The sequence below is a fragment of the Balaenoptera borealis genome (assembly GCF_965194805.1).
Source record: "Balaenoptera borealis genome assembly, chromosome: 1".
NCBI classification, from domain to species: Eukaryota; Metazoa; Chordata; class Mammalia; order Artiodactyla; family Balaenopteridae; genus Balaenoptera; species Balaenoptera borealis.
Window position 1 is genome coordinate 191,924,185 of NC_138860.1, and position 24,260 is coordinate 191,948,444.

Consider the following 24,260-nt stretch of genomic DNA (forward strand, 5'->3'; position numbering starts at 1 on the left):
GCTGGGCTGGAGCGCTGTCCCCCGCTGGCCTCTCGCTGCCCTCTTTCGCGAAGCACTTCTAGTTTCTCGCCCATCTTGTGAATTGGGTGCCAGTCCCACTCTTGCTGACGTATAGTCATTCTTGACACACCTGGATGTGCGTCCTTCGCCACTTGAATGTGTGGTGTCCACTCTGTGTCTGGCCTTTTCACTGACGAGCAGGAGCTTTTCATTTTAATGTTGTCCACCCTACTGATCCGTCTTAGGGTTAATGCTTGGGCGTCCTGTTGAAGGGGCCCTCGCGCACCCCAGGTGTTCATCTTTCCTCTATGCAGCTGGCCCTGCTTTAGACAGAGGAGGGGGAACCAGAAGGGGAGTGACCCTCTCTCCTGTCCTGGGGGCTCTCAGGCCTGCAGGGGCGGGGTGGGCGGGGTGGGCGGGCCCCACCCTCTGAGCAGCTCCACCCCACCCCCTGGCTGGCGGTGCGGACTGCCCCAGCCGGCGTGGCCTGGCTCCTCTGGCAGCAAGCGAGAGTCTGCGGCGTGAAGCTCTAGGGTGTGTACAAGCCCCTCCTGGCAAAGAGGTCACAGTGGTGAAAGGGTCTCTTCTTGTGACCCGTTTCCGGGCACGTTCTTAGAAATGGCCGGGAGCCGGATTGAACCCAAGGCCACGTAGACCCCTGAGCTCTTCAGAGTACAGGTCAGGGTTAGTGTTGTGGGTGAACCGTCGCTTCCTGTCCCCGCTTAGCCGTGGCCTCTGGATGCTCCTGAGGTAGCATGGCAAGCAGGATGTGAGGCCTCCAGCCACGTGTACGCGACTGCGGAGGTAACAGGCGTGCGCCTCCCTTCCCGAGCGGCACTGGCGGGACAGGAAGCGCGCGCTCGTGCAGGGGCCGGGGCCGCGCACCTCGGGGCGCTCAGCCGTGTGACGCGTCCCGGCGTGGCTTCCAGGTGGTGGAGATTTGCAGCCTGACGGAGCACCTGCTGACAGAGTGTGACAAAAAGGACGGCTTTGGGGAGTGCTACCGCTGCAGCGAGGCCGTTTTAAAGGAAGAGCTGCCCAGACACATAAAAACGAGAGAATGCAACCGTGAGTGCCCCGCGGCCCCCGAGACCCTCGCGCCGTCCCCGGGAGGCCCGGCTAGGGGGGTCGGGGGGCAGAGCCTGCGTCCGCCGGTGCCCCTGCCCGCCCTGTTCCTCTGCGCCCCCATTCGCGCCGCACAGGAGTAACTAGATCTTGTCTCATTGAAACCGTTTCAGCTGCCAAAGCGGAGAAGCTGGCGAACCGGTGTCCTCTGTGCCACGAGAACTTCCCCCCCGGAGAAGAGGTGAGGGGCTGACGCGGGGGCGACCTGGCCGCGTGGAGGGACGACGACAAGGCTGTGTCACCGCGGGACCAGCCGCGGAGACGGCGGGCGTCGGGTGGAGGCTGGCACCCAGGGTGGGGTGAGGCTCTGTCTCAGGGTTCCTGCGCTCCCTGCCTGGCACGCCTGCGGCATCTCCCGGGAAGGGGGAGCGTCTCGGCTCTTTGGGACGGAAGCGTGAAGTGGCTTCACTTTTTCCAGGCTTGGCTTTCATCTCCACGTTGGGGCCTAGACTGGCCTCCTGGCCAGATTCTGTAACGCTCTGGTCCCTTATGATGAATAAAGCCGAGCCCCGTCCAGGTTGGAAATCCTACCTCGTGTCCGGTGCCCAGCGCTCCACCCGCCCCCAGCGTGAGCCATGCGGGTGACACAGCGGGCCTAGTTGGGGGGCGCCAGGGTCTCCCACCCTCTCCTCCACGTGCCCGGTCCTCTGGTGTTGGCCCACTCGCTCCAGCTCACATGATGCCGGCGCTGTCCTGCGTGCTGAGCTCCCGTGGGGCCCAGCAGGCCCAGCCTCTCCTGCCCTGAGCCCCTCAGCCACCGCCACCTGCGGTCCACCCACTGCGTCCACTGCGGGGTCCCTTGTCCCAGCCCTGGGGCTGTGGTGCTGACAGGATGGCTCAGACCCCGCGACGCCCCACCGTGCCAGACGGTGGGCCCGGCCGCCCAGCTGCTCCCTCAGCGCCCCGGCCATCCGGCCGTCCAGGGCTCATCCTCTCTCCCTCTCAGAAAACGCCACACACGTAACAAAGACAAGCACAGGAACCGCGTGCACCCTCACGGGCCGCGTGTGGGGAAGGCACGGGGAAGGTTTAGGTCTCTTCCATCGTTGACTGGTTTTCAGAACAGCAAGTTGGGTCCCCAGCATCTTCCAGTGGTGGCTTATTTGCTTGTTGGATCTTAGCACCATCAGGAACTCACGGCTTTAAACTGTCTGCCGTGTTCAGCTGTTGGCATCTCTGTGCTTAGTGGTGCGTGGATGAGCCGATCTCTGGCCAGCAGAGCCTCTGCAGACGGGCTCCTGGCCCTGCCGGTGGCCCAGGGGACTCAGAGCCTCCTGGCCGTCGTAACAAGGTGCCCCACTGAGCCTTCCATTCCTGGTTCCCTGCAATGGAAATGACGTTCCAGGACCCCCTCGGGTGCCTCAGATGCTCCTTGCTCCTGGTTCGGTACCATTCTGGGCCTCTTTGCGGACAGAGCCAGGGAAAACGTTGAGATAAATCCATCAAAAGTTCATGGTGACATTCCTGATTCGGAGTCTGAGCTGTAACGGTTTCTTGAACCTCTTGCGTCACACGTCTGTGTGTCCTTCCTTCCCTCCCAAGAATCAGTGCCCACAGCCCCCAGAGATGCCCATCGGACCGTCACAGAGTGTGCGTTGCTCGGACCCACGTTCCCCGTGGGGGGCGCTCAGAGCAGCGGTGCAGGCGCTGTGGGCAGGGAGATGCTGTTGGACATGGCGCTGTCCCAGCTCTTTGTGTCCCTCCCGTGCCTCCCTCTGGAGACATGGGGCAAGCATCTCTGCTTCACGGTCACGGGAGTTGCTCCACTTGCTTGTGTCACCAGTTGTTAACAATTCAGCCTCATTGTTTCAGTCTGTGTTCAAGTCCTAGGCGTTTTCAAAATCAAGCTCTACAATTACATGAGATACTTAGATGGTTCCAAAGTCTGTCAAATGAGACTTATTCAGGGAAGACCCGACAGAAGCTGCTGCCCTGCCCACCATCCCTCCTCTTACAGAACGAGGGGCTTTTTATGGTTTATCCATTTGTCTTAAATATGAACTGCTGTCAGCTGCCCACACTTCTTCTCTCTCCCTGTGTATTTTTAGAATTTAGGAGCCTTTGAGCTTTTGTTGTCGTTGTCCCCTTTGCACTGTTACTGTCGTACGTGACCAGCCCCTCCTTCTGGAGACCAGTCGGCTCCTGCTCTGAGCAGTGCCGACAGTGGCAGCGGCCCCCTTCCCTTCCTGCCCTCCCCCCAAGTCCCCCAGCGCCTGCCTTGCGGGGATGGCATCTGACTCACAGGCAACTGCAAAGAGGCATCAGCACGCTTGTGCTGCTTTGCCTCTGCGTTCTCCGTGCTTTCTTAACATCTCACCACCCGCCGAGCAGCTTAAACACCCGTTACTCTATCACAGTTTCTGTGGGTCAGAAGTCCAGGCACGACCTGGCTGGGCCCTCCGCTTGCGGTCTCCCGGGGCTGCACTCGAGCTGTCAGCCGGGCTGCGCTCTCATCCGTGGCTCGGCAGGGAAAGGAGCCACTTCCTGGCCCATCGCAGGTGCTGGCAGAATTCTTTTCTTCGTCATTGTAGGACCAAGGACCCTGCTTCCTTGCTGGCTGTCCAGCAGGGCCACCCTCAGCCCCTGCACCCTGTGCCCCTGGACCGTCGCACATTTGCGCATCCTGTGCCCCTGGACCGTCGCACATTTGCGCGCCCTGCGTGACAGCGGTCTTGGCATGTTTGCTCAGCGGTGATGAGAACTGGGAGGGGTGAGAAGTGCAGGCAGCATCTCAAGATACGTGGGTGCTCCGGCGGTGCACTCAGCCCAGGGGGCTCCGAGGCGGGACGCGCACAGAGCTCAGGACCCGCTCCCGCAGCCGCAGCGCGTCACCACCTCTGGCTCGGTCGTCTCAGCGGCCCCTCCGGTGGCCTGGTTCCCACTCCACGTGCCTCTCGTTTCAGGCGTGGAAGGCCCACCTCATGGGCCCCGCGGGCTGCACGGTGAACCTGCGCCGGACGCACGTGCTGCGCAAGGCGCCCACGCTGCCGCCAGGTAAGCATCCGCCCCGGCCTCGGCCCCGTCCCTGGGTCCCGAACAAGTAGGGCGATTGTGTCGTCGGCACCAGCTCTGGCCGAAGCCCCTCCACGTGGCCCTGCTTCCCCAGGCTCCGCGGTGGCACTCACAGAGTCGACAAACCAAACCGCGGGTGTTCGCGGGCGCACCCCGGGTCTCGGTGTCCCTCCACGCCGTGGATGCCAGTGTCCAGAAACAGGAGGTTCAGTAGGAGACCCATAGATGGTGCCAAGACCTGACTTCTGAACCAGTTTTGGCTACTTTCTGTAGGATTTAGAATGCCTTACAGAAAAGTGTTATTTTTCATTAGAAAATTATTCTTGACCTTGGATACACAACTTTATTTTGGGGCCCTGTGATCAACAAGAACATGAGGAAATGTGTCTCGTGCTCATTCAGCGCCAGGCATGGGCAGGGGCTGCACCCCTCACACACGCGCACGCACACACACACACACACACACACACAACCGTGAGTGAGGACCAGAGGTGCTGGGAGAGCCGCCCCGGCCTCCTAGCCAGGTAACTGGCCCTGGTCACATGGCTGCTGGTCTTTCATTTCGGGAGCTGTTTGAAACTAAAAATTAGGTAAGCAGCTCAGTTCTTTCCTCTGAACGTGCGTCAGGCTTCTCCTCTGGCTCTTTCTTCTTCCTCTCCTGCCGTCACATGTGCATCCTTGAGGGTGGCCCGCCCAGCCCCCTCTCGCATCTGCCAGCCCAGCCCGGCCACCTGTGGGCTGGGTGACCAGGAGCGTCCCAGCCCCTCGTGCTCAGATCCTCTCTGTGTCTGGCGACCCCGGGCCACTCGTACTGTCACTGCGGCTTTGCACCCTGGCTCACGTTTGTCCCCCGTGCTCTGTGTGTCTGCGTGTCCACTGCAGGTAAAGGCCCAGCCGCAACCAAATCAGGGACCTCGGGATCCAAGGTCGGAAGCAAGATCCCCACCCCCAAGGGGGGCCTGAGTAAAAGCTCCGGCAGGACGTACACAAAGCGGTGACACAACCCCCCATCTGCTCCCTCGTCTCCAAAGGGACCGAGCAGCTTCCCTAACCGTGGACGTGTCACCTCAAAGCATCTCTAGACGTGGCAACCCCCGCTCCGCCCCTGCTGCCCCCAGGCTCCTGGCTGTACCCGTCCTGACCGTGGCCCCTGCGTCCGGAGTGAGGCCCTGATCTCCCCGTGGCTCCGGCTCGCAGGTCTCCGCCCTCCGGGGCCCAGGGTCCACAGAAGGAGATGGTTCTGTTGGAGGAGCAGCACCGGCGGCCCGTGCGGAGGGACTGGCTGAGCGCAGCACCCTCTCTCCGCAGCTGCTTGGAGTGATTTCCATAAAGTCCTTGCTCTAAACCTCTTGCATGTGGGTCTCTCTCAGCCGTGGTGGAAGGTCTGCAGGGCTCGCCAGGCCGGGGGATGGGACGGGATGGGGGGACCAGTCACCCTGTGCCCCTCCTCCCCAGGGTAGGGGGGCCGTCAGCCTGCAAAGCCTGCACGTCCACGGCAGCAAGAAGTAAGGTCAAGGTCAAGAAGTTAAGGTCCTGGCCCGGCCCCCTCGGTTCTCACCTGCCAGATACTCAGAGCGCAGCCCACCTGACCGCCCCCATCGGCGCCCACACCAGGCGGAGTGGAGGTTAATGCTGGCGGCTCCACGTGAGGCCCTTCCTCGGGGGGCTTCAAGTTCTTTACACGCATGAAGCCCTAGAAAAATATGAGACGACATTCCCCGATGATCCTGCACTCACCTGAGCAGGTATGTCTGTCGAAATAGCCCTTTCCTAAACCCCTGGGGCAGGCAGAGCGACTCCCACTCTGTGTAACGTTCAGAGGAGCCTCCAAGCCTCTGCTCAGCCCGTCGTCCTGTCCCGCTCGGATCCGCATGGGAATTGCAACTGTATGTTCACTTTTCTCAAACACTTTGTATGATACTTTCAACACCAAAAACCACTTAAAATGATGAAACCAAACCTCAGAATCCAGTCTCCTGACCAGCCCCCAGCCAACCCTCCCAGCCCGTGGAAGTGGTTCACCTGACTTCAGAGCCCGGTGGCTGTAGGGGAAGCCAGTGTCCGTCCAGAACGTGCTTGGAAAGGCCGCCTTCTCGTCCACGCCTGTGGTCCCCGGGTGCCCAGCCCACTAGGGGCCGAAAGAAGATGTTCCTCCCCACCCCACCCGGCCCCATGCCCAGGGTGCGCTTTCCTCCTGAGCATGATACAGGCAGGCTTCCAGGATGACGGCTAGAAATGCATGGGATTGATGAAATTTGTACTACACCGTTAGTGTAAGAATATTTTTAATTCCCAACCATGTAAAATAACAAAATATATATTTAAAAACTAATAGCTATTTGAGCAATGTGCTCCCTGGGTATGTTAGTGACCGTGAATTTGTACTAGTCGATCAATTTCCATTTTTGGTAGGCTAATGCTTTCTCATATGGTTGACTCAAAATACTGAGCTGGAATAAGAGTGACCAAGAGAATTACCTTCAAAAATATACTCTATAAAAAAATGTAAAAGTATGGGGGGGAGAAATAACATAAAACTTTACTAGAGAGAGCAGAGTACAGATGCCAAGATAATTATAAAATGATCCTTCCTGGTTTCAAAAAGGTGTTGCCATGGTCTCTTACCCATTGCTGAAGTACAGATAAAACACTTCTTTAAACAGAACAATGAGAAAAGTTAACCAAGAAATTATTCTTTTCTCTCCAATCAAAACTTTTAAGAAATATACAGTTAATGTTTTCTATGTATTGTAACATAAAGAAGATATTTGTAAAATTACTTAATTTTTAGTGATTGACAAACAAAATTGAGTGTATTTAAAACAGATCAGTCTTGCTGGTTACAGAAGAATCATGTGTTTCTGTTCAGATGATTCCTGGCAGTGATCAGTGGCTATTAAAATCTTTACAGAGTTATATACTACTGAGGAACCAAGAATAAAGGACAAAAAACTAAAAAGGAACTATAAGCTCCCTTGGCCAATCATAAATATCTAAACTTGGAACAGTAATTAATTGAAATTTCACTCATGAATATGTTGTGGATACTTAACAATATTTATTTCTATTATTTTCATATTTCAAAATATTCTAATTTAAAAGAATTGTATCTATAAATTTGGCATTAGAGTACAAGTGTAAATACTTTTAATGAAAATTTGCAACTTTTTAATGTTTTGACATAGTTTTCTATTTGTCTTTATTTCAGGTACCAAAATTATAAAATATCTAAGTAATATATTTTTGTTGTTGTTTGAGGGCTTAGGGGTTAATTCACCCTGAGTATATGAATATAATAAAAAGATTACTAAATGTTTTGTCACTTTTATTTTAAAATTATAATTAAAAAACAATCAGTAAGTTACATTTCCTTTCGTAAACATGCAGGTGTAGCTCAGCCCTGAAACGCCAGGGAATTGCTGAGATTTGCTTAGAAAGGGGCAGCGGGTATTAAGTTGCCAGGAGAGAGTGTGGTTCCTAAAATAAGTTATTTGTGGGTTTACTCCTGAAGAAGCTAAAAGATTTTAAGCTACATATAAATTAGAGAAAGTTCTTTACCAATTTTATCCCATGGAATAAAATGAGAATATTTTATAAATGCTCCAATTGTGCCCATCAGAGGTTTATACTTTATAGTCTCTTCCTGTGTTTTTTATCCCTTTTGAAAGAGGGCATTTTTACCAGCCAACAAAGCTCTTTTGCTTTTCAAATAGGTAAAAATACAGTATTTTCTCTGTTGATTTGTAGAGTGGTTTTAAGCTTTTATTACCTTTGATGGTTTTATAATTGTTTCCATTTTGAAGTTATAGTTTTTTCCTTTATATATGTATACATATATATATATACACACACATATATAAACTTAAAACTTAGCATTACAGTTTAAACAGCAAATTTACTTATCTTACTTTGGTAGGTGGGGTGTGTGCGTGAGTGTGTGCTCTGGAGAACGTGGGAGGAAAGAGCTCGCTGTCCAAAGGGAAGAGTGTGATTCCATCTGCTAGTGTCAGACACCCCGAGAGATTTCAGTGCGCTACTTTCAACTAGGTGTTCGTTCGTGCCATTGCTTATTTGCTCTTAAAAACTAGCCCAGTGCTAAACAAGAGCCTGCTGGAGCAGCGTGTGCCCCGAATCCTCGGAGCGCTGGGGTCTCCGCCCACCCTGCTGCCACCAGGGGCAGGAAAGCCCTGCGCAGGGGCTGAGCCTCTCGGATCTGGGGTCGGGGTTTGGGGCGGTGACCCCCGGAGCCGCTGCTGCAGGGCGGATGGGAGCAATTCAGTGGAACGCCCCATGCCCCCACGTGCGTGTTCTGGAAGGGTCAGAGGACCTGCAGGGTAGCTGGTCCTACCCTCCACTGCGGGCAGGGAAACTGGCTCAGAGCCCAAGCCCTCACCACCGGAAGGCAGCGTGCCCAGATGTGAACCCTGTGCTCTGCGCCTCTATCCACCCTGCGGTGAGGGTTGCGGGGAGCAGGTTCGGGGTACTGGAATCCGCTTGTCTCTGCCTCGGTTTCCCCACCCCCACCCCCGACACCGGAACGGAGCTGAGGGGGAGGTGCTGAGCCTGGTTCCCGGCACAGATGCCCTCTGCGTGCCTCCGCCCAAGCACAGAGCAGTTCTGCCCGGGCAGTCTCCACCCCTTCATCTCAGGCGGGGAAGGTGATGAGCCTGCAGGGGTCGGGGGAGACGGAAGGTGTGGCGCAGCCACCTGCCCGGCTGCCCTCAAAATCTCCCCAGCTTCCTTCTGGCCTCTGAGGTCCCCAGGGGTGCCTCCCAGCAGGGGGGAGGAGGATCCAGCCTCAGGAGGAAGGACACCACCCCCCTCCTCCTCCCCCCCCACCCCAGTCTCTGAGCTCTCAAGTGCAGGGGAGGCGTGCAGCCCCCTCCCCATCAAGAGATGTCCCAGCAGGGAAAGCGGGGAAGAGAGTGAGGTCAGACTCTGAGCAGCAGGGTGGGTGCCCTTGTGAGCAGGAGTCCCGGGGCCTAGCTCATCCCTAAAGCCCCCTTTCATGGCCCTCGTCCTGAAGGTTGAGGACTCCCCAGGAGTGACCCAGCGCCGCCTCCACACCGGTCACCTGGCCACCCCTTCTTGGTGCCTCCCAGTGTCCCGGGACCAGTCCTGGCAATGGAGGGGAGCAGCGTCCTGCTGAAGGTGGGGGTCATTGCTGGAACCACTGCTAGGGTTCTAGATGGAGATCTCTCACCCCACGGGGAAAGGAGACAACGCTTGGGAATGCTGTTTACCAAATTCAGGGATCCTAAATCAAATCACCCCGGAGGCTGGGACAGTGGCCGGAGGGCAAGCACTGCCAGGTGTCCAGGGCCTCCAGCTCCCAGCCTCAGCCCGGGTGGAGACATGGTCGGGGCCCAGGGCGGGGACAGCGATGGGGACTGGGGCAGGGAAGGGGATGGAGGGGGTCTGGATGGACCGGCTGCACCCTGCAGGCCGACCAAGCAGCTCGGCACAGCTGGAGAAGAGACGGCGGTGGCACTGGGGTCTGGCCGCGCTGTCTGCAGTATCAACCTTGGCTGTCTTCACAGACTCACCACACAGGCATGTATCCCCAGACAAAAGAATCTTGAGTTTGACGTATCTGTAAGCTGTGCACGTGGAATCATACCGTGTGTATCTCTGTGTGATTTGCTTTCGTCCCTCCCCATCATGACCCTGACCGTCCGTCAGTCATGCTGCTGTGTGCAGCTCAGACACGTTCTCCATGTGGTCATCCACTTGAAGAAACGTCTCACAATCTATTTATCCATTCTCCTGTTGATGGTCATTGGTTGTTTCCAGTGTTGGCTACTATAAAACTATTACTACTCTCATAGCCTGTCAAGATGACGTGTGTTAGCATGAGCTGCTGGACAGCGGCCCAGAAATCTACCACGAGAAACTAAGCAAGCAAGACAACACCAGGTCCCAGGAACCGAAAGCCACTGATATCATGCATGTATGTACAACCTTCCAAGAAATCACTGAGGAGACCCAGCAGCACACACAGGGCAGTGGAAGCCGGCTCAGAAGGCACAGGTGGAAGAGGTCCTAGGGGCCCATTCTCACCTCTCCCGGCCTTGCCTGGGGACAGTCACTGCCTGCCCTTCACAGGTGGAACTGGTCACAACAGCAACCAAGACAAAAATCTGTCTTTCCTGTGTGGGGTCACTGGGGCTGATGGGGGCGAAGTCAGGGCAGCACAAAGGCCCTGCCAGAAATAAACATGGTACAGTCACAACGCACTTATAATGCCAGACAGCAAACGACCCACAAGTACCTCCCACACACGATGGCTCCCAGAGGCATGACATGGGGCAAAAGAGGCCAGGCGCTGAGAGCCGGCCCTGCACGTTATACACGAAGTGCAAAAACTGGCAAAACTGCAATATCAGGGCACAAGGGGGGTCTGGGGGGACTGGTGATCACTGGTTTCTTGTTCTGCGTGATGGCTACACGGATGTGTTCAGTCTGGACAAAATTCACTTATGCTATGTGCACACTTTTCTGGATGTACATCACCCTTCAATACAATGTTCAGGAATTTCAAAACAAAATAAAACCGAAAACCCTGCTGGGGTGAGGAGTTCATGAAAACAGGGGCAGAGAACAGGACAGCCGACCTCAGCACTATTCCTCCCACCCTCCTCCTCCAAACAGCCCTGATTAGTGGGTCCTAACACATGGAAACGATCTGATCCCTAGCGGACTCTCAACCTTGCGTACCCAACAGAAACGCCCGGGGAGCTTGTAAAACCCCCATGCCCGTGCTGCAGCCCAGACTGTTAGGCCAGAATCTCTGGACCAGGGACTGGGGCATCAGTCACTTGTAACTTCCTGGTGATTCCAATGCACAAATCACTAACCTCTAAAAGAAAAAAAAAAAAAAAAAGTGCACTGTATGCTTGTTAAAAACCAGCAAGGAAGACCTAATGCAAGATTGCAGCAGGAGACAGTGAACTCAACTCTTAATACAGGGCGGCTGGGGGGTTACAGCCACAGGGCAGGGAGAGGGAGGCAGCGGATGGGAAATTACGAAGAGGACTTGGTTAGGTTTTTGAAGGATAGCAGACAATGCCACCCCGAAATATGACTAGGAGTTCAGATCATACCACCCCGAAATGTACCACCTCGGTACACTGACTATTCTGAGCTGTGTGCTCTTGGAAATCAGTAAACGCAGGGAGAGGTTTGTCTGAACTCCCCTTCTGCCTAAACACATCCTCCCAAAGGAACTCAGTCGTCAGAGACCCCCTCCCGGGAGCGCACCGTCCAGGGAAGACGGGCTCGTCCCCGGAGGGACTAGAAGTGATAACACCCGTTGTCACACGGTCCTTCCGCCCGTCTGTCCTCTTAGGGACCGTTCATCTCCCCTAAGAACCACTCATCTCCTCCCCCTTCCTCTTCAGACGGCGTTTAGCCTGAATTCTAGGCCACCTGGGAGTCACCACGTTCCCGGGCGTCTCCCTCAGGTCCGTGAGGCGGACGCGTCCGCAGACTCGCTCTCTGGCCTTGTCTTAGGGGCTCGGCCGAGACCACAGAGCAGGGCGTGCGGGGCCTTCCCCGCTGCTCCCCGACAGCCTCGCGGGCAGGAAGACTCGGCCGGAGGCCCAGCACTCACGGCCCTACGTGGGCATGGGCGCTCCGGGCGCCCACCCACACGCCCGCGGTGAGGACCCGGACACCGCCAGCGACGGCCTCGAGCCACGCCCCACCGGGCTCCTCTATGGCCCTCGCTGCGGCGCTCTAGCGTCCGCACAGCTCTCGACGACTCCTTCCGGCACAGACCGGAAGTGGCGCCGCGTGCCCCGGAAGCGCCCCGGCAGGGGCTGCGGGAGTGGCGGCGCGATGGCGGCTGCGGCGGTTTCGGAGGCCTGGCCGGAGCTGGAGCTGGCGGAGCGGGAGCGGCGGCGGGAGCTGCTGCTGACCGGGCCCGGGCTGGAGCAGCGGGTGCGCGCGGCGGGCGGGCGGCTGCCGCCGCGGCTCTTCACGCTGCCGCTGCTGCACTACCTGGAGGTGAGCGGCTGCGGCAGCCTACGCGAGCCGGGCCCCGGCCTGGCGCAGGGCCTCCCGCAGCTGCACAGCCTGGTGCTGCGGCGCAACGCGCTGGGGCCCGGCCTGAGCCCTGAGCTCGGCCCGCTGCCCGCGCTGCGCGTGCTCGACCTGTCAGGCAACGCGCTGGAGGCGCTGCCGCCGGGCCAGGGCCTAGGCCCCGCCGAGCCGCCGGGCCTCCCGCAGCTGCAGAGCCTCAACCTCAGTGGCAACCGGCTGCGCGAGCTGCCCGCCGACCTGGCGCGCTGCGCGCCGCGCTTGCAGACCCTCAACCTCACCGGCAACCGCCTGGACGCCTTCCCCGCCGCGCTCTTCCGCCCCGGCGCGCTGCCGCTGCTCAGCGAACTGGCGGCCGCCGACAACTGCCTCCGGGAGCTCAGCCCCGAAATCGCCCACCTGGCCTCGCTCAAGGTCAGCGGTCAGCGGGGCGGGCGGGGCGGGCCCTGTGGTAGCCACGGACGGGGGTCTCCTCCCGGTGCCGAGCCGTCCCAACTCGGCCGGGAAGGGCCACCGCAGCGTCGGTATCTCTGGGAAGCGAGCCCACCCCCGGGTCCCCTCGCACTAGCCTGGCCTCCGTCCTCGGGTGGTCCTCTCGGCTCGCCCCACACACTCTGCTCACAACTGTGCTTTAACACGCAACACAGTGTTTCGTGATCGTGGACTAACTGGGCTTCCCGCTCAGGTCGGAAGCAGGTTAACAGCAGGGACGGGTGTCTAAATTTTTGCATCTCCAAACGTTTGTGAAAGGACTGGGTGAGCCCTGTGCATGGGGCCACCCAGGCAGGGCGTGGAGATGTGAAATGACTGGAATTTGTATAAGGTCACGCGTGTGATTTCACATGTGATAGTTCACTTGACCCCAACAACGGCTTTCCAAGGCAGGGGTGGTTATTCCTGTCTTACAGAAGGCCGGAAGGGGTTGCCAAAGTACACAGCAAATAGGTTGGGGTTTCGTCTAGGCTCTCTTGTCTAGGGACTGCTTGCTTATTTTATTCATCCGGGGACCCCAGGTCCCAACAGAATGCTCGACTCGGAACAAGGGCCCAGTAAGTCTGTTGAGGAAGAGACCAGAGGGCAGGAGTTGCCGTGACCATGGCCTAAATCCAGCCTAGAGGCTCCTGTGCTTAAAGAAGCAAGCCTCTGTTTCTTCCTCCTCATTGCCATCCTTTTATGCACACTTTTTTTTTTTTTGTACAGCAGGTTCTTATTATCTGTTTTATACATATTAGTGTATATATGTCAATCCCCAATCTCCCAATTCATCCCACCCCCCGCTTTCCCCCCTTGGTGTCCATAGGTTTGTTCTCTACATCTGTGTCTATTTCTGCCTTGCAAATCGGTTCATCTGTACCATTTTTCTAGCTTCCACATATATGCGTTAATATACGATATTAGTTTTTCTCTTTCTGACTTACGTCACTCTGTATGACAGTCTCTAGGTCCGTCCACATCTCTACAAATGACCCAATTTCGTTCCTTTTTATGGCTGAGTAATATTCCATTGTATATATGTACCACATTTTCTTTATCCATTCATCTGTTGATGGGCATTTAGGTTGCTTCCATGACCAGGCTATTGTAAATAGTGCTGCAATGAACATTGGGGTACGTGTGTCTTTTTGAATTATGGTTTTCTCTGGGTACATGCCCAGTAGTGGGATTGCTGGATTGTATGGTAGTTCTATTTTTAGTTTTTTAAGGAACCTCCATACTGTTCTCCATAGTGGCTGTACCCATTTACATTCCCACCGACAGTGCAAGAGGGTTCCCTTTTCTCCCCACCCTTTCTACAAATCTGTTGTTTGTAGATTTTCTGATGATGCCCATTCTAACTGGTGTGAGGTGATACCTCATTGTAGTTTTGATTTGCATTTCTCTAATAATTGGTGATGTTGAGCAGCTTTTCATGTGCCTCTTGGCCATCTGTATGTCTTCTTTGGAGAAATTTAGGTCTTCTGCCCATTTTCTGATTGGGTTGTTTGTTTTTTTAATATTGAGCTGCATGAGCTGTTTATATATTTTGGAGGTTAATCCTTTGTCCATTGATTTGTTTGCAAATATTTTCTCCCATTATGAGGGTTGTCTTTTCATCTTGTTTATAGTTTCCTTTACTGTGCAAAAGCTTTTAAGTTTCATTAGGTCCCATTTGTTTGTTTTTGTTTTTATTTCCATTTCTCTAGGAGGTGGGTCAAAAAAAATCTTGCTGTGATTTATGTCAAAGAGTGTTCTTCCTATGTTTTCCTCTAAGAGTTTTATAGTGGCCGGTCTTACATTTAGGTCTTTAATACATTTTGAGTTTATTTTTGTATATGGTGTTAGGGAGTGTTCTAATTTCATTCTTTTACATGTAGCTGTCCAGTTTTCCCAGCATCATTTATTGAAGAGACTGTCTTTTCCCCGTTGTATAGTCTTGCCTCCTTTGTCATAGATTAGTTGACCATAGGTGCGTGGGTTTATCTCTGGGCTTTCTATCCTGTCCCATTGATCTGTATTTCTGTTTTTGTGCCAGTACCATACTGTATTGATTACTGTAGCTTTGTAGTATAGTCTGAAGCCAGGGAACCTGATTCCTCCAGCTCCGTTTTTTTCCCTTAAGATTCCTTTGGCTATTCTGGGTCTTATATGTCTCCATACAACTTTTAAGATTTTTTGTTCTAGTTCTGTAAAAAAAAAAAAATGCCATTGGTAGTTTGATAGGGATTGCATTGAATCTGTAGATTGCTTTGGGTAGTATAGTCATTTTCACAATATTGATTCTTCCAATCCAAGAACATGGTATATTTCACCATCTGTTTGTGTCTTCTTTGATTTCTTTCATCAGTGTCTTATAGTTTTCCGAGTACAGGTCTTTTACCTCCTTAGGTAGGTTTATTTCTGGGTGTTTTATTCTTTTTGTTGCAATGGTGAATGGGATTGTTTTCTTAATTTCTCTTTCTGATCTTTCACTGTTAGTGTATAGGAATGCAAGAGATTTCTGTGCATTAATTTTGTATTCTGCAACTTTACCAAATTCATTGATGGGCTCTAGTAGTTTTCTGGTGGCATCTTTAGGATTATCTATGTATAGTATCATGTCATCTGCAACAGTGACAGTTTTACTTCTTCTTTTCCAATTTGTATTCTTTTTATTTCTTTTTCTTCTCTGATTGCCATAGCTAGGACTTCCAAAACTATGTTGAATAATAGTGGCGAGAGTGGACATCCTTGCCTTGTTCCTGATCTTAGAGGAAATACTTTCAGTTGTTCACCATTGAGAATGATGTTTGCTGTGGGTTTGTCATATATGGCCTTTATGATGTTGAGGTAGGTTCCCAATGCAGACTTTTTTAAGACAATAAAACGTGTGTGCAGTTTAGCAACTGACCTATTTGCAGCAGGAATTACTCTAAAGTTGTTGCCAACTCATTTTACAAATGTCTTTATGTCAGGATGTATCTGTGTGCGTGTGTATGTGTGTGTGTTTATAGTTAAGAGAAACAGGAGGCCACCCTGCAGAGTGACACGCGCTAACTGGCATTTCCGGGAAGAAGCTGTGGGGGACGATTCCTGGGATGCTGGTCCCAGGGCTGTAGCTTCCCTTCAGGGCTGTGGTGTGACACATGATATAACCCCTTTCTACTCCATCACCCATCTCATACGTCTCTTGGTTTCCCAGAAGGTAGATGTACCAAATGTGTAGCTTAACATAGCATCGTGTGAGTGTACAGTTTTTATATTTTTCTTCAAATCTATAATGTTTTAGCAGTATTCAAGTTTGGGTTTTGTTTTGTTTTGTTAACGTTCTGTAGTACCTCTGGGTGCCCGCCCAGTAAAGTAGCCTTTATTGTGTCCAGAGCACCCTCATTCAGGTGAAAGAGAACGTCTTGCTTGCTCAATCCCCCCTCGGCCGGTCCATCCTGTTCCCCATTTTAGACTTCCGTCGATCTCTTTCACATGAAGAGACCTGTTTCTTGGAGAGTGTCATGTAAGAGCTACTTGGAATCCCTTTTGGACTTAGATGTCCTTTGGGGGCCTTTTCTAAACCGATGCCTTCACGAGGAACGGCTGCTAGAGCTGGGTGAAGCAGCGTCGCTCCACACCCTGGCCCTCCGAGGACAGAGGTGTTCTCTGTCCTTCCTGTGCGGTGAGGGGACAGCAGAGTCGGACAGCCGCACTCGGAACCGGAAAGTGTGGGTTCAGCTCAGTGTCTTGTGGCAGCGCCCTGGGCTCCTGCCTGTCTCCTCTCCTCTGAGGATGACCACGGTGCCATGAAGAAAGCGCGGCGATGGCACTGGTGCGGGTCCTCCGTGGCCGCATCACCGCGCCAGGGCTGTGGCTTAACACGGCGGTCGTTTTATTTGCTCACGGTCCTCCACTGTGGGCCAGCCCGGCTGGACAGTTGCTGCCTTGCCGTTGATCACTCGTGTGGCTGCGGTCAGCTGCCGTGGGCTCAGGGCCAGGCTCAGCGGGCGTGGCTGGCGTGGCTGACTCCTCTCTCCACGTCATCTTGGGACGTCTTCCGCCGCCACCGGGTAGTCCGACCTCTCACATGGCGGCTCAGGGCTCCTTAGAGCACAAGGGCAGGAGCTGCCAGGCCTTCCTGAGGTGCAGACCTGGACCTAGCAGCCCGCCACCTCCACTGCATCCTGCTGATTCAGTAAGTAGAGCTCAGTCCAGAGTTGTGGGAGATGCCACACAAGGAGGTGAATACTTGGAGGCGTGGTTCTGTAGGGGCCACCAAGGTGACAGCACACAGGCCCCTGCTTGTCCCACCCACCTCCCAGTCGGGAGACAGCAAATGAGAGCGCCTTGGTGCCCACTCCCCTGGGAGCCGTGAAGGTCAGACCCTCTTCCCCACTGCAGCTGCCGGGGACGAGGAAGCTGAAGGGAGAGCTGTCCTTTCCCTCCCCACTTAACTCTGCCTGGAGAGCCGGCTTCATCACTGTCCTGACCTCGGACCCACTCAGCTGGGCTTCTCCCCACTGGGGTTCTGATACCCATTGGGCTCAGCCGCAGGGCTGTGGTGCTCCAAGGATGCCCTCATTGTAAGTGACAGTTAGCCAGACCCATGGCACTGCCACCGGGGACTGCTGGAGGGACGGGCAGGCCAGATGTGCCCCCAGATCTATGAACTGTTCCGGGACAGCACGTTCATCAGCTGAAGGGCCACGGCACTCAGGGTTTCTCCCAGCCCTGCCAGGAGTTGTGCCCACTCATGTTGTCTGGTGTCGCTCATTTATGGGACTTCTCCCGTAATCATGTTTCACAGAGAAGTGGAACTTTGACCATGAAACCTTTGTCCAGTGATGAAAAACTGAAGTTAAAAAAAAATGATTCCATCTTTTCATTTTCTCATTTGCTGTTGGAGATGGTGGGTTCAGGTCCCCTCACCTGGAACAGGGGGGTCCTTCCACACCCCCAGGGGTAGAGTGTGTGTCTGTAGGGTCTCACAACCAGGGATTCTGGGTCCCTTCCCCGCAGCTCAGCCCAGCAGTCAAGTCACAGTCTAGGGTCAGAGGCTGGCCCTGCCTGGCCGGTGTCACTATTGTGTTACTTACAGGGGAGAGTGCCTGGGTGCCTTCTGGGCAGGCGCCTGGGGGCCCCTCCACGGGCACTCAGTTCACTTCATCTCCCTTCGGCGATTGTGGGTTTCCCGCCCCCGCCCCCTGCCCTGCGCAGTTTTACGCCATCCAGACATCACTTCAGCTGCAGGCTCTCCCTCCGGCACGCACGCTCCGGCCGTGAAACCCGTGGACTCCACTCCCCATCGACCTGCGGCTCTGCGTGCCTGGCGCCGGGTGGTGTGTCCTGCTGTGGGGGCCGCTTTGAACTCGTCGGTGGTCTCCCCGCCTCTGCTGGACATGGCACCCCCAGAGCCCTGTCAGCTGCCTGCCCTGCTCCCTGTTTGTCTCCCGCAGGGCCCCGGGGCAGGTCCTGGGCTGCTGTCTGTGGCACTGGCTGCTGCCACTGCCCTTTGCTCCAAAATGCCCAGTGTTTGGTGATTGTTGCCCCTGAAAGACTCGCGCCCCAGTGCCCCTGCACCTGTCCTCCGTGGAGACCACCTCACCAGGCTGCTGGCCTGACGCTGCTCTGGTCGGGGCTGGGGGCCACCCTCCCCCACGCTTGCCAGCCCTTCCTCTGCTGCTCTTTGTGGGTCTCTTCCTCATGGAGGCACAGACCTTCCACCCGCGGCGGCTGTGTTTTCACGCTGTAGTGAGAGTTGCCAGTGGAGTTCAAGCTGTTGAGACCCCAAGCTGGGTGTGCAGGTCCAAACCTGACCTTGAAATGCCAGCCCTTGTCTGCTGTTCACAGCCTGCCGGTGGGCGGGGACCCGGTTCTTCTGGCCCAGGCCAGGCTGAGTGTGCACACAGGGATACCTGGTCTAGGTGGCCCCGGCCCGTCCTCCCGTCCAGGTGCGTTCTGACACCTGGGCGTGTCCTGGGGGAGCAGCTCCGCAGCCCTGGGCTCGGCACTGGCTGTTGCTGACGCTGCCAGTTAGCAGTGAGTGAGGAGGCCAGCGGACCCCAGGCTGGGGCGCAGGGGCACCGCTGAGTCCTGTGCACGGGTGTGTGTGTGTGTGCGTGAGCATGGGGGGGGCAGGACACAGAGAAGCCTGGAAGGGCCACGTTTCAGCCCATCTACCCGCCTGTCCAGTCTCGCCTGAGAGCAGGGAGAGGCCTGGAGAGGCACCAAACGGTGACGTCCGGTTAACCCACAGCCCGCGTGACCCCTGAGTGCTTGGTCCCCAGTGGTGACTGGAGACCGTGTCAGGCTCACCTTCTCTTTCTCCATTTCTGGATCAACTGCAGGATCAAAGTCTGCTCTGCAGTTGCTCCCTCCCTCCCGAACCCCCGGTCCTGCCGTGCGGAGGCTCCTCTGTCACCCTCTGTCGGGCACTCACACCCCTCCTCCACCCTGGTTCTTCCGGCCTCGCAGCAGCCTGACTGCTGAGCCGGAGTTTCCTTCATAACCGGGGTCTGTGAAGCTCCCTGAAAACCACCCTCTGTGCCAGCCACAGCAGACAGCATCTTGTGGATAGTCAGAGCCCCTGCCCCCCTTCCCAGCTGGTGACAAATCCGCCACCCGCTGTGGCCCAGCTGTGGTCATTCGGGGCCGTGGTGTCCCCGTCAGGACCAGGGCTCCTCGCTGGCCACGCTGGTGTGGGCGCTGCTCCCTGAGTGCGAGGAGGGGCCTGCCCGAGCGCTCCCGGATCTGCAGCCCTTTGGGAGGCCCCTGCCGCCCGTCACTGCCTTGCTGTCCAAATGCCAGTCCCCTGTGCTTACTCCCACCAAACCAGGTGATAGGGTTTCTCCCCAGGCCCCGTGTCAGGTCCAAGCGAAGCCGAGCGGGGCCCATCCAGAGCTTCCCACGGGCCCTGGAGGAGAACGAGGAAGAAGCCCTTTACTTACAGGGCTGTGTGCCGCCTGGGCCTCCTGGGAGGGGCCCTGTCCTCCTTACCACCAGCTGAGTCCCTCCCCCGGCACAGGACCCTGCCTTCTGCCCACCACGTGAGGTGGCCACTTGGCCCGTTTCCACCGCGTCAGCGACACTGATGGCAGCCTCAGTAGTAGTCATAGAAGGTTCCTTTTCACGGGCCGCAGGGTTTCACCAACCTCCTTACGGCGCAGAAGCAGTAGCCCCCGCTCCCTCCTCCTGCGTCCCAGCATTGACGCTGAGTCGCTGTCTGTCGCACACGCAGGATAGAGAGCATCGTGCTGTGTTACTCTTGCTCTGTTCTTGCTTTTTGGCTCATTTAATTAAAGACATCTCAGCGCTACGTTGTGGGGAACCTATTTCTCATGTAAAGTCCTTATGTGTTTATAACCAGACATTCCCCGCGTTCCTCGTTGTCTTTTTTCCCCTCTAACCTAACCATCGATGGGAAATTCTGCCGTGGTTGTTACTACGGGCACACGGTGGTCAGGCAGCACAAGCAAGACCAGCACTTCACAGAGGCAACTGGCAGTCCACTGACGCCTCCCCTCCGAGGGGCCCCGGTCACTGCATCCGTGCTGGGCGCTGGGCTGGGGGAGAGGCGTGGGGCTGAGGCGGGGCAGGCGGCAGGAGGGCGGGTCCCGGCGGTCTCATGCGTCCCGGTCTCCCTCGCAGACGCTGGACCTGTCCAACAACCAGCTGAGTGAGATCCCAGCAGAGCTGGCCGACTGCCCCAAGCTCAAGGACATCAACTTCCGGGGGAACAGGTTGCGGGACAAGCGCCTGGAGAAGATGGTCAGCGGCTGCCAGACCAGGTCCATCCTGGAGTACCTGCGCGCCGGGGGCCGCGGGGGCGGCCGGGGCCGGGGCAAGGCCGAGGGCCCCGACAGGGAGGAGGCGCGGAGGAAGCGGCGGGAGCGGAGGAAGGGGGAGTGCGGCGAGGCCGAGGAGGCGTGGGTGGACGAGGCCAGCCGGCTGCTGCTGCGGGTGCTGCACGTGGCCGAGAACCCGGCCCCGCTGACGGTCACGGTGAGCCCCGGGGTCGGGGACGTGCGGCCCTTCATCGTGGGCGCCGTCGTGCGGGGCATGGACCTGCAGCCTGGGAACGCGCTCAAGCGGTTCCTCTCCTCCCAGGTGGGTGCCCGCGGCCGCGATGGGGGCGGGGAGGGCAGGCCGTGGGCGGGGCGACCCGGCCCCCGTGGGGTGGGGAGGGGACCCGGCGGGGTGGGGAGGGGACCCGGCGCAGTCAGCGTCCCTGAGTCTCTGCTGTGCGCGTGGGTTTCTGACTTCCGCAATAGGTGCCATGTTCAGTCTCATATGAGAGAGCGTTGAAATCGTTAGCTCTTGCCATCGTGTTCTCGGGTGACTTGTTTAGTTTTTGTGAGGTTTCAGCTAGACAGACTTAGAGTTCGTTGTTCTTCTGTGAAGTCTGCCCAGCTATTAGAGCAAAAAGCACATCCTTGCACGTGGGCAACCCCGAGCGTGGCCTGCGGGGCTGAGGCCGTACGTACGGGGAGGAAGCCGAGCCGGGAGCTCAGAACTCGAAGATCAGTGTTTTGGAGGAAAAGCTTGCTGGGGTTGTTTTTAAGTCACACTTCTGTCTATTCACTCATAAATTTTAGCTCGAGATGGGTTCTTTGAAGTCTCAAGCATTGCACCGTAGAGTTAGGGGGAGAAGAAATCCTGCTGATAAGCAGATACCAGCTTTCCAGCGGAGGTTCCACGAAATAAATACTTGGCTGGGGAGGCTGCTCCGGGGGGCCTGGGGTGGCGGGGGGCTTGCCCTCCAGCCTTGGACACTGAGCTCTGCCTGCCCTTGAACTTGTGTTGCAGACAAAGCTGCACGAGGACCTTTGTGAGAAGAGGACGGCGGCCACCATCGCAACCCACGACCTCAGAGCCATCCGGGGGCCCCTGCTGTATGCCGCCCGCCCCCCGCAAGACCTCAGGGTGAGGCCACACATCCCAGTGTTTGCAGTTTGAGTGTTCCTTGTGTGTTTTTCAAAAAATACACGTGCAGGTGGTTGAGTCAGAGCATTTTGGGTAGAATCTGACCCTGTTCTGCTCCCAGCAGGAACATAAAATAAAACAGGTTGTGTTGACAGTTACTTTCAAAAGTAAACACATCAAAGGAGGTGGTGATTTGAAAGTGGTTTCCTTCACCTGCTCACTAACTTTTAACTAGAAATTGTGGTTTATATCCCAGTTGCAAACTCCCTGATCTGGGGTTGACCGCAGTGTGAGTTCTGTCAAGGCCCCGCTCCTGGTCTCTCGGGTTCTGCGTGAGGCACCTCGGGCCCCAGGCGGAGGGTTCCCAGGGGACTGGCTCCGGCCGCTGGCCCCATCTCTTCCCTCGGCCTCCTCAGAGCCACAGGCGTGGAACCCCGGCTGTGCACTAGGCGGGTTTCAGATTCAGCCCCCAGGGTGACCTCTGCAGGCACAGTATATCTGCACGTGACGTGGGGGCAGCCTCTGTCCTCAGCCCGATGGACGTCCGCCTAGAGGACTGTCAGCTCTCAGAAGCCTCCCGCTGGGACCCCCAGCAACAGGCCAACGTGCGGTGTCCACCCCATAGATCGTCCCCTTGGGGCGCCGGGAAGCCAAGGCCAAGGACCTGGTACGGCAGCTGCAGCTGGAGGCCGAGGAGCACAGGAAGCAGAAGAGGAGGCAGAACGTGTCGGGCCTGCACAGGTGGGGCCCCTTCACCAGCCTGTGCCGAGGCGGGCGCTCGCGAAGCTGCCCCAACTCGAGAGGCCGTCCAGGTTTCGTTCACTCTCCTCTCGGGTTCTTACGCGGGGGGGAAGGATCCACCGTGGCCCCGTGTCGCATGGCTTCAGAGAAGCAGGTGCCAGGAGTGCAGGCTTTGTGTTGTCTCAGAGGGGGGCCCTCGGCATGTCCACCAGGTGCCCAGGGAGAGCGCGCCATGGATAAGGGGACAGCCGGGCCTGCTGCGCTTGATCCGGGTCAGGCTCGGCTGGCTCGGGCACCGAGGAGGCCCTGCGAACACCTCCTCTGAATTGGCTCGTGTCACATGCCCTTGACCTGACACCTACTGTGTCCAGAGAACTGCGATTCGTCCACTCACCTTTAGGCGTGTTTCCACAGCTGTGCCTGTTACCGGTATTTCTTCCCACCCAGGTACCTTCACCTGCTGGACGGGAAGGAGCATTACCCGTGCCTCGTGGATGCAAACGGCGACGTGATTTCTTTCCCGCCCATAACAAACAGCGAGAAGACGAAGGTGGGCGGCGTCTGCCAGCGTCTGGCACCTTTGAGACCGCGTCACGTGTCGCGTTCACGCGTGTGGCTGCGTGTGCTCGCTGCCGCGTGTGCCACGCGTGCCGCGCCCCGGTGTGTGTCCCCCCTCGGGAGGGCGACAGTCCGGATTTGTGTGACACCGTCTTACAGGGTTTTCTGCAGATTAGACCTTGCAGTTGCTGGTCTCTGCTTGTGATACCTTGATTCTTTCCTGAAATCTTCCTGATTTCTGTTTAAGATTAAGAAAACCACTTGTGACCTGTTTCTGGAAGTGACGAGCGCCGCCAGCCTGCAGATCTGCAAGGACATTATGGACGCCCTCATCCTGGTTAGCGTCCTGCCCGCCCATCCTGCCCACCGAGGCTCTGGCCCCGCGGGACAGATGGCACGTCCGCTGCCCTTTGCCATATGGGTGACGGCAGCCTGTCTTCCCTGGGTTGCCCCTAATCTCTCGGTTAAAAAGATATTTTTCATTTGCAGAAAATGGCAGAAATCAACAAATACACTTTGGAAAATAAAGACGAAGGTTCCCTCTCCGACCACGAAGTCGATGCCATTCCTGGACAAGTCTCGGATCCCAGGGCGATTACCGGTGCTGAACAGGCTGGGAGCGCCCCGCTGGTGGTGGAGCAGGTCCGGGTGGTGGATGAGGAGGGGCACCTGAAGGTGGTGTATCCGTCCAAGACGGACCTGGACCTCGCCGCCGCCCACGTGACCGTGCTCCGCTGACGGCCGGGCCACTGCCTCAGGCTCCCAGGGAGGCACTGCCCGCCGCACCGGCTCTGCAGGGCTTCCGTGTGGTGATATTAAATTATTCCTTCACCTCGGTAGTTTTTAAGATATGTGCATTCTTTGTTCAGTTTTCCAGTCGGTTCTGTCGTAGGGGGTGCCACGTTGACATGCAGTTAAGTCATTTCACCTTTACAGCACCAAATTGACTCTGCCAGTGCTTTCTATGAAATCACTTGAATATTGGAACTAACTGCTCAAAGGGTTCTGAAATCATGTAGCCACACAGCAACTCACTGTATTCACAGGGGGAAAGGACACATAGTTGGTGTGAATATTTAGTTCTAAGTTGAGAAGCTGAACAACATGCATTTTACTGAGCTGCACAGTTATTTTTCTACGACACAATAGCTTTTAAAGTCCTACGGTTCCAGCACTGCAGCTTAGAGATGTGGGATGTCATGGTTTCCAGTTGTTGTAAACCGTAATCTTTTTATAAAAACATTTTTTTAACGTGACCTTAGAATTGGCAAAATCATTTTTCTTACTGCTGCGGTAGGATGCTTTGGGGGTGGGAGGCAGGGCATCCGGGAGCGACGGCCCAACCCGCCTGCTGCACTGGCCGGACTTGGGGAGGGCGGGGGCGTCAGTCGTCTGTAAAGCAGCACCAGGGCCGTGAG

The 24,260-nt window shown here is 56.1% G+C and overlaps 2 protein-coding genes across 4 annotated transcripts in view; both read left to right on the top strand.

Moving 5' to 3' along the window:
- The window catches only part of CEP104 (centrosomal protein 104), a 50,774-nt gene extending 45,292 nt beyond the window's left edge, over window positions 1–5,482 (top strand). For both annotated transcript variants that reach the window (XM_082353378.1, XM_082353379.1), the window contains 4 exons: window positions 930–1,068; window positions 1,239–1,306; window positions 4,029–4,119; window positions 5,020–5,482. In XM_082353378.1, the coding sequence (XP_082209504.1) occupies window positions 930–1,068; window positions 1,239–1,306; window positions 4,029–4,119; window positions 5,020–5,135 (414 nt within the window). In that variant the 3' untranslated portion in view covers window positions 5,136–5,482. The remainder of the gene's footprint in view (window positions 1–929; window positions 1,069–1,238; window positions 1,307–4,028; window positions 4,120–5,019) is intronic.
- Window positions 5,483–11,921: 6,439 nt separating this feature from the next.
- Window positions 11,922–23,681, top strand: LRRC47 (leucine rich repeat containing 47). Of its 2 annotated transcripts, XM_082353400.1 has the most exons (7): window positions 11,923–12,591; window positions 20,269–20,727; window positions 21,427–21,543; window positions 22,169–22,284; window positions 22,732–22,834; window positions 23,090–23,179; window positions 23,332–23,681. In XM_082353400.1, exons 1-7 carry the CDS (start codon window positions 11,977–11,979, stop codon window positions 23,578–23,580), a joined length of 1,749 nt encoding a protein of 582 aa, XP_082209526.1. In that variant the 5' UTR covers window positions 11,923–11,976; the 3' UTR covers window positions 23,581–23,681. The 2 variants fall into 2 exon arrangements, with proteins under 2 accessions (XP_082209527.1, XP_082209526.1); XM_082353401.1 differs by lacking the exons at window positions 22,169–22,284; window positions 22,732–22,834 and having other exon boundaries at window positions 11,922–12,591.
- The last annotated feature ends 579 nt before the right edge of the window (window positions 23,682–24,260 follow it).

Excerpts from the sequence above, each read along its gene's own strand:
- LRRC47 (XM_082353400.1), top strand. The coding sequence starts at position 11,977 with ATGGCGGCTGCGGCGGTTTCGGAGGCCTGGCCGGAGCTGGAGCTGGCG. Across the intron at positions 12,592-20,268 it reads CCCACCTGGCCTCGCTCAAG|ACGCTGGACCTGTCCAACAA; the intron begins GTCAGCGGTCAG and ends TCTCCCTCGCAG. Across the intron at positions 22,835-23,089 it reads CAAACAGCGAGAAGACGAAG|ATTAAGAAAACCACTTGTGA; the intron begins GTGGGCGGCGTC and ends TTTCTGTTTAAG.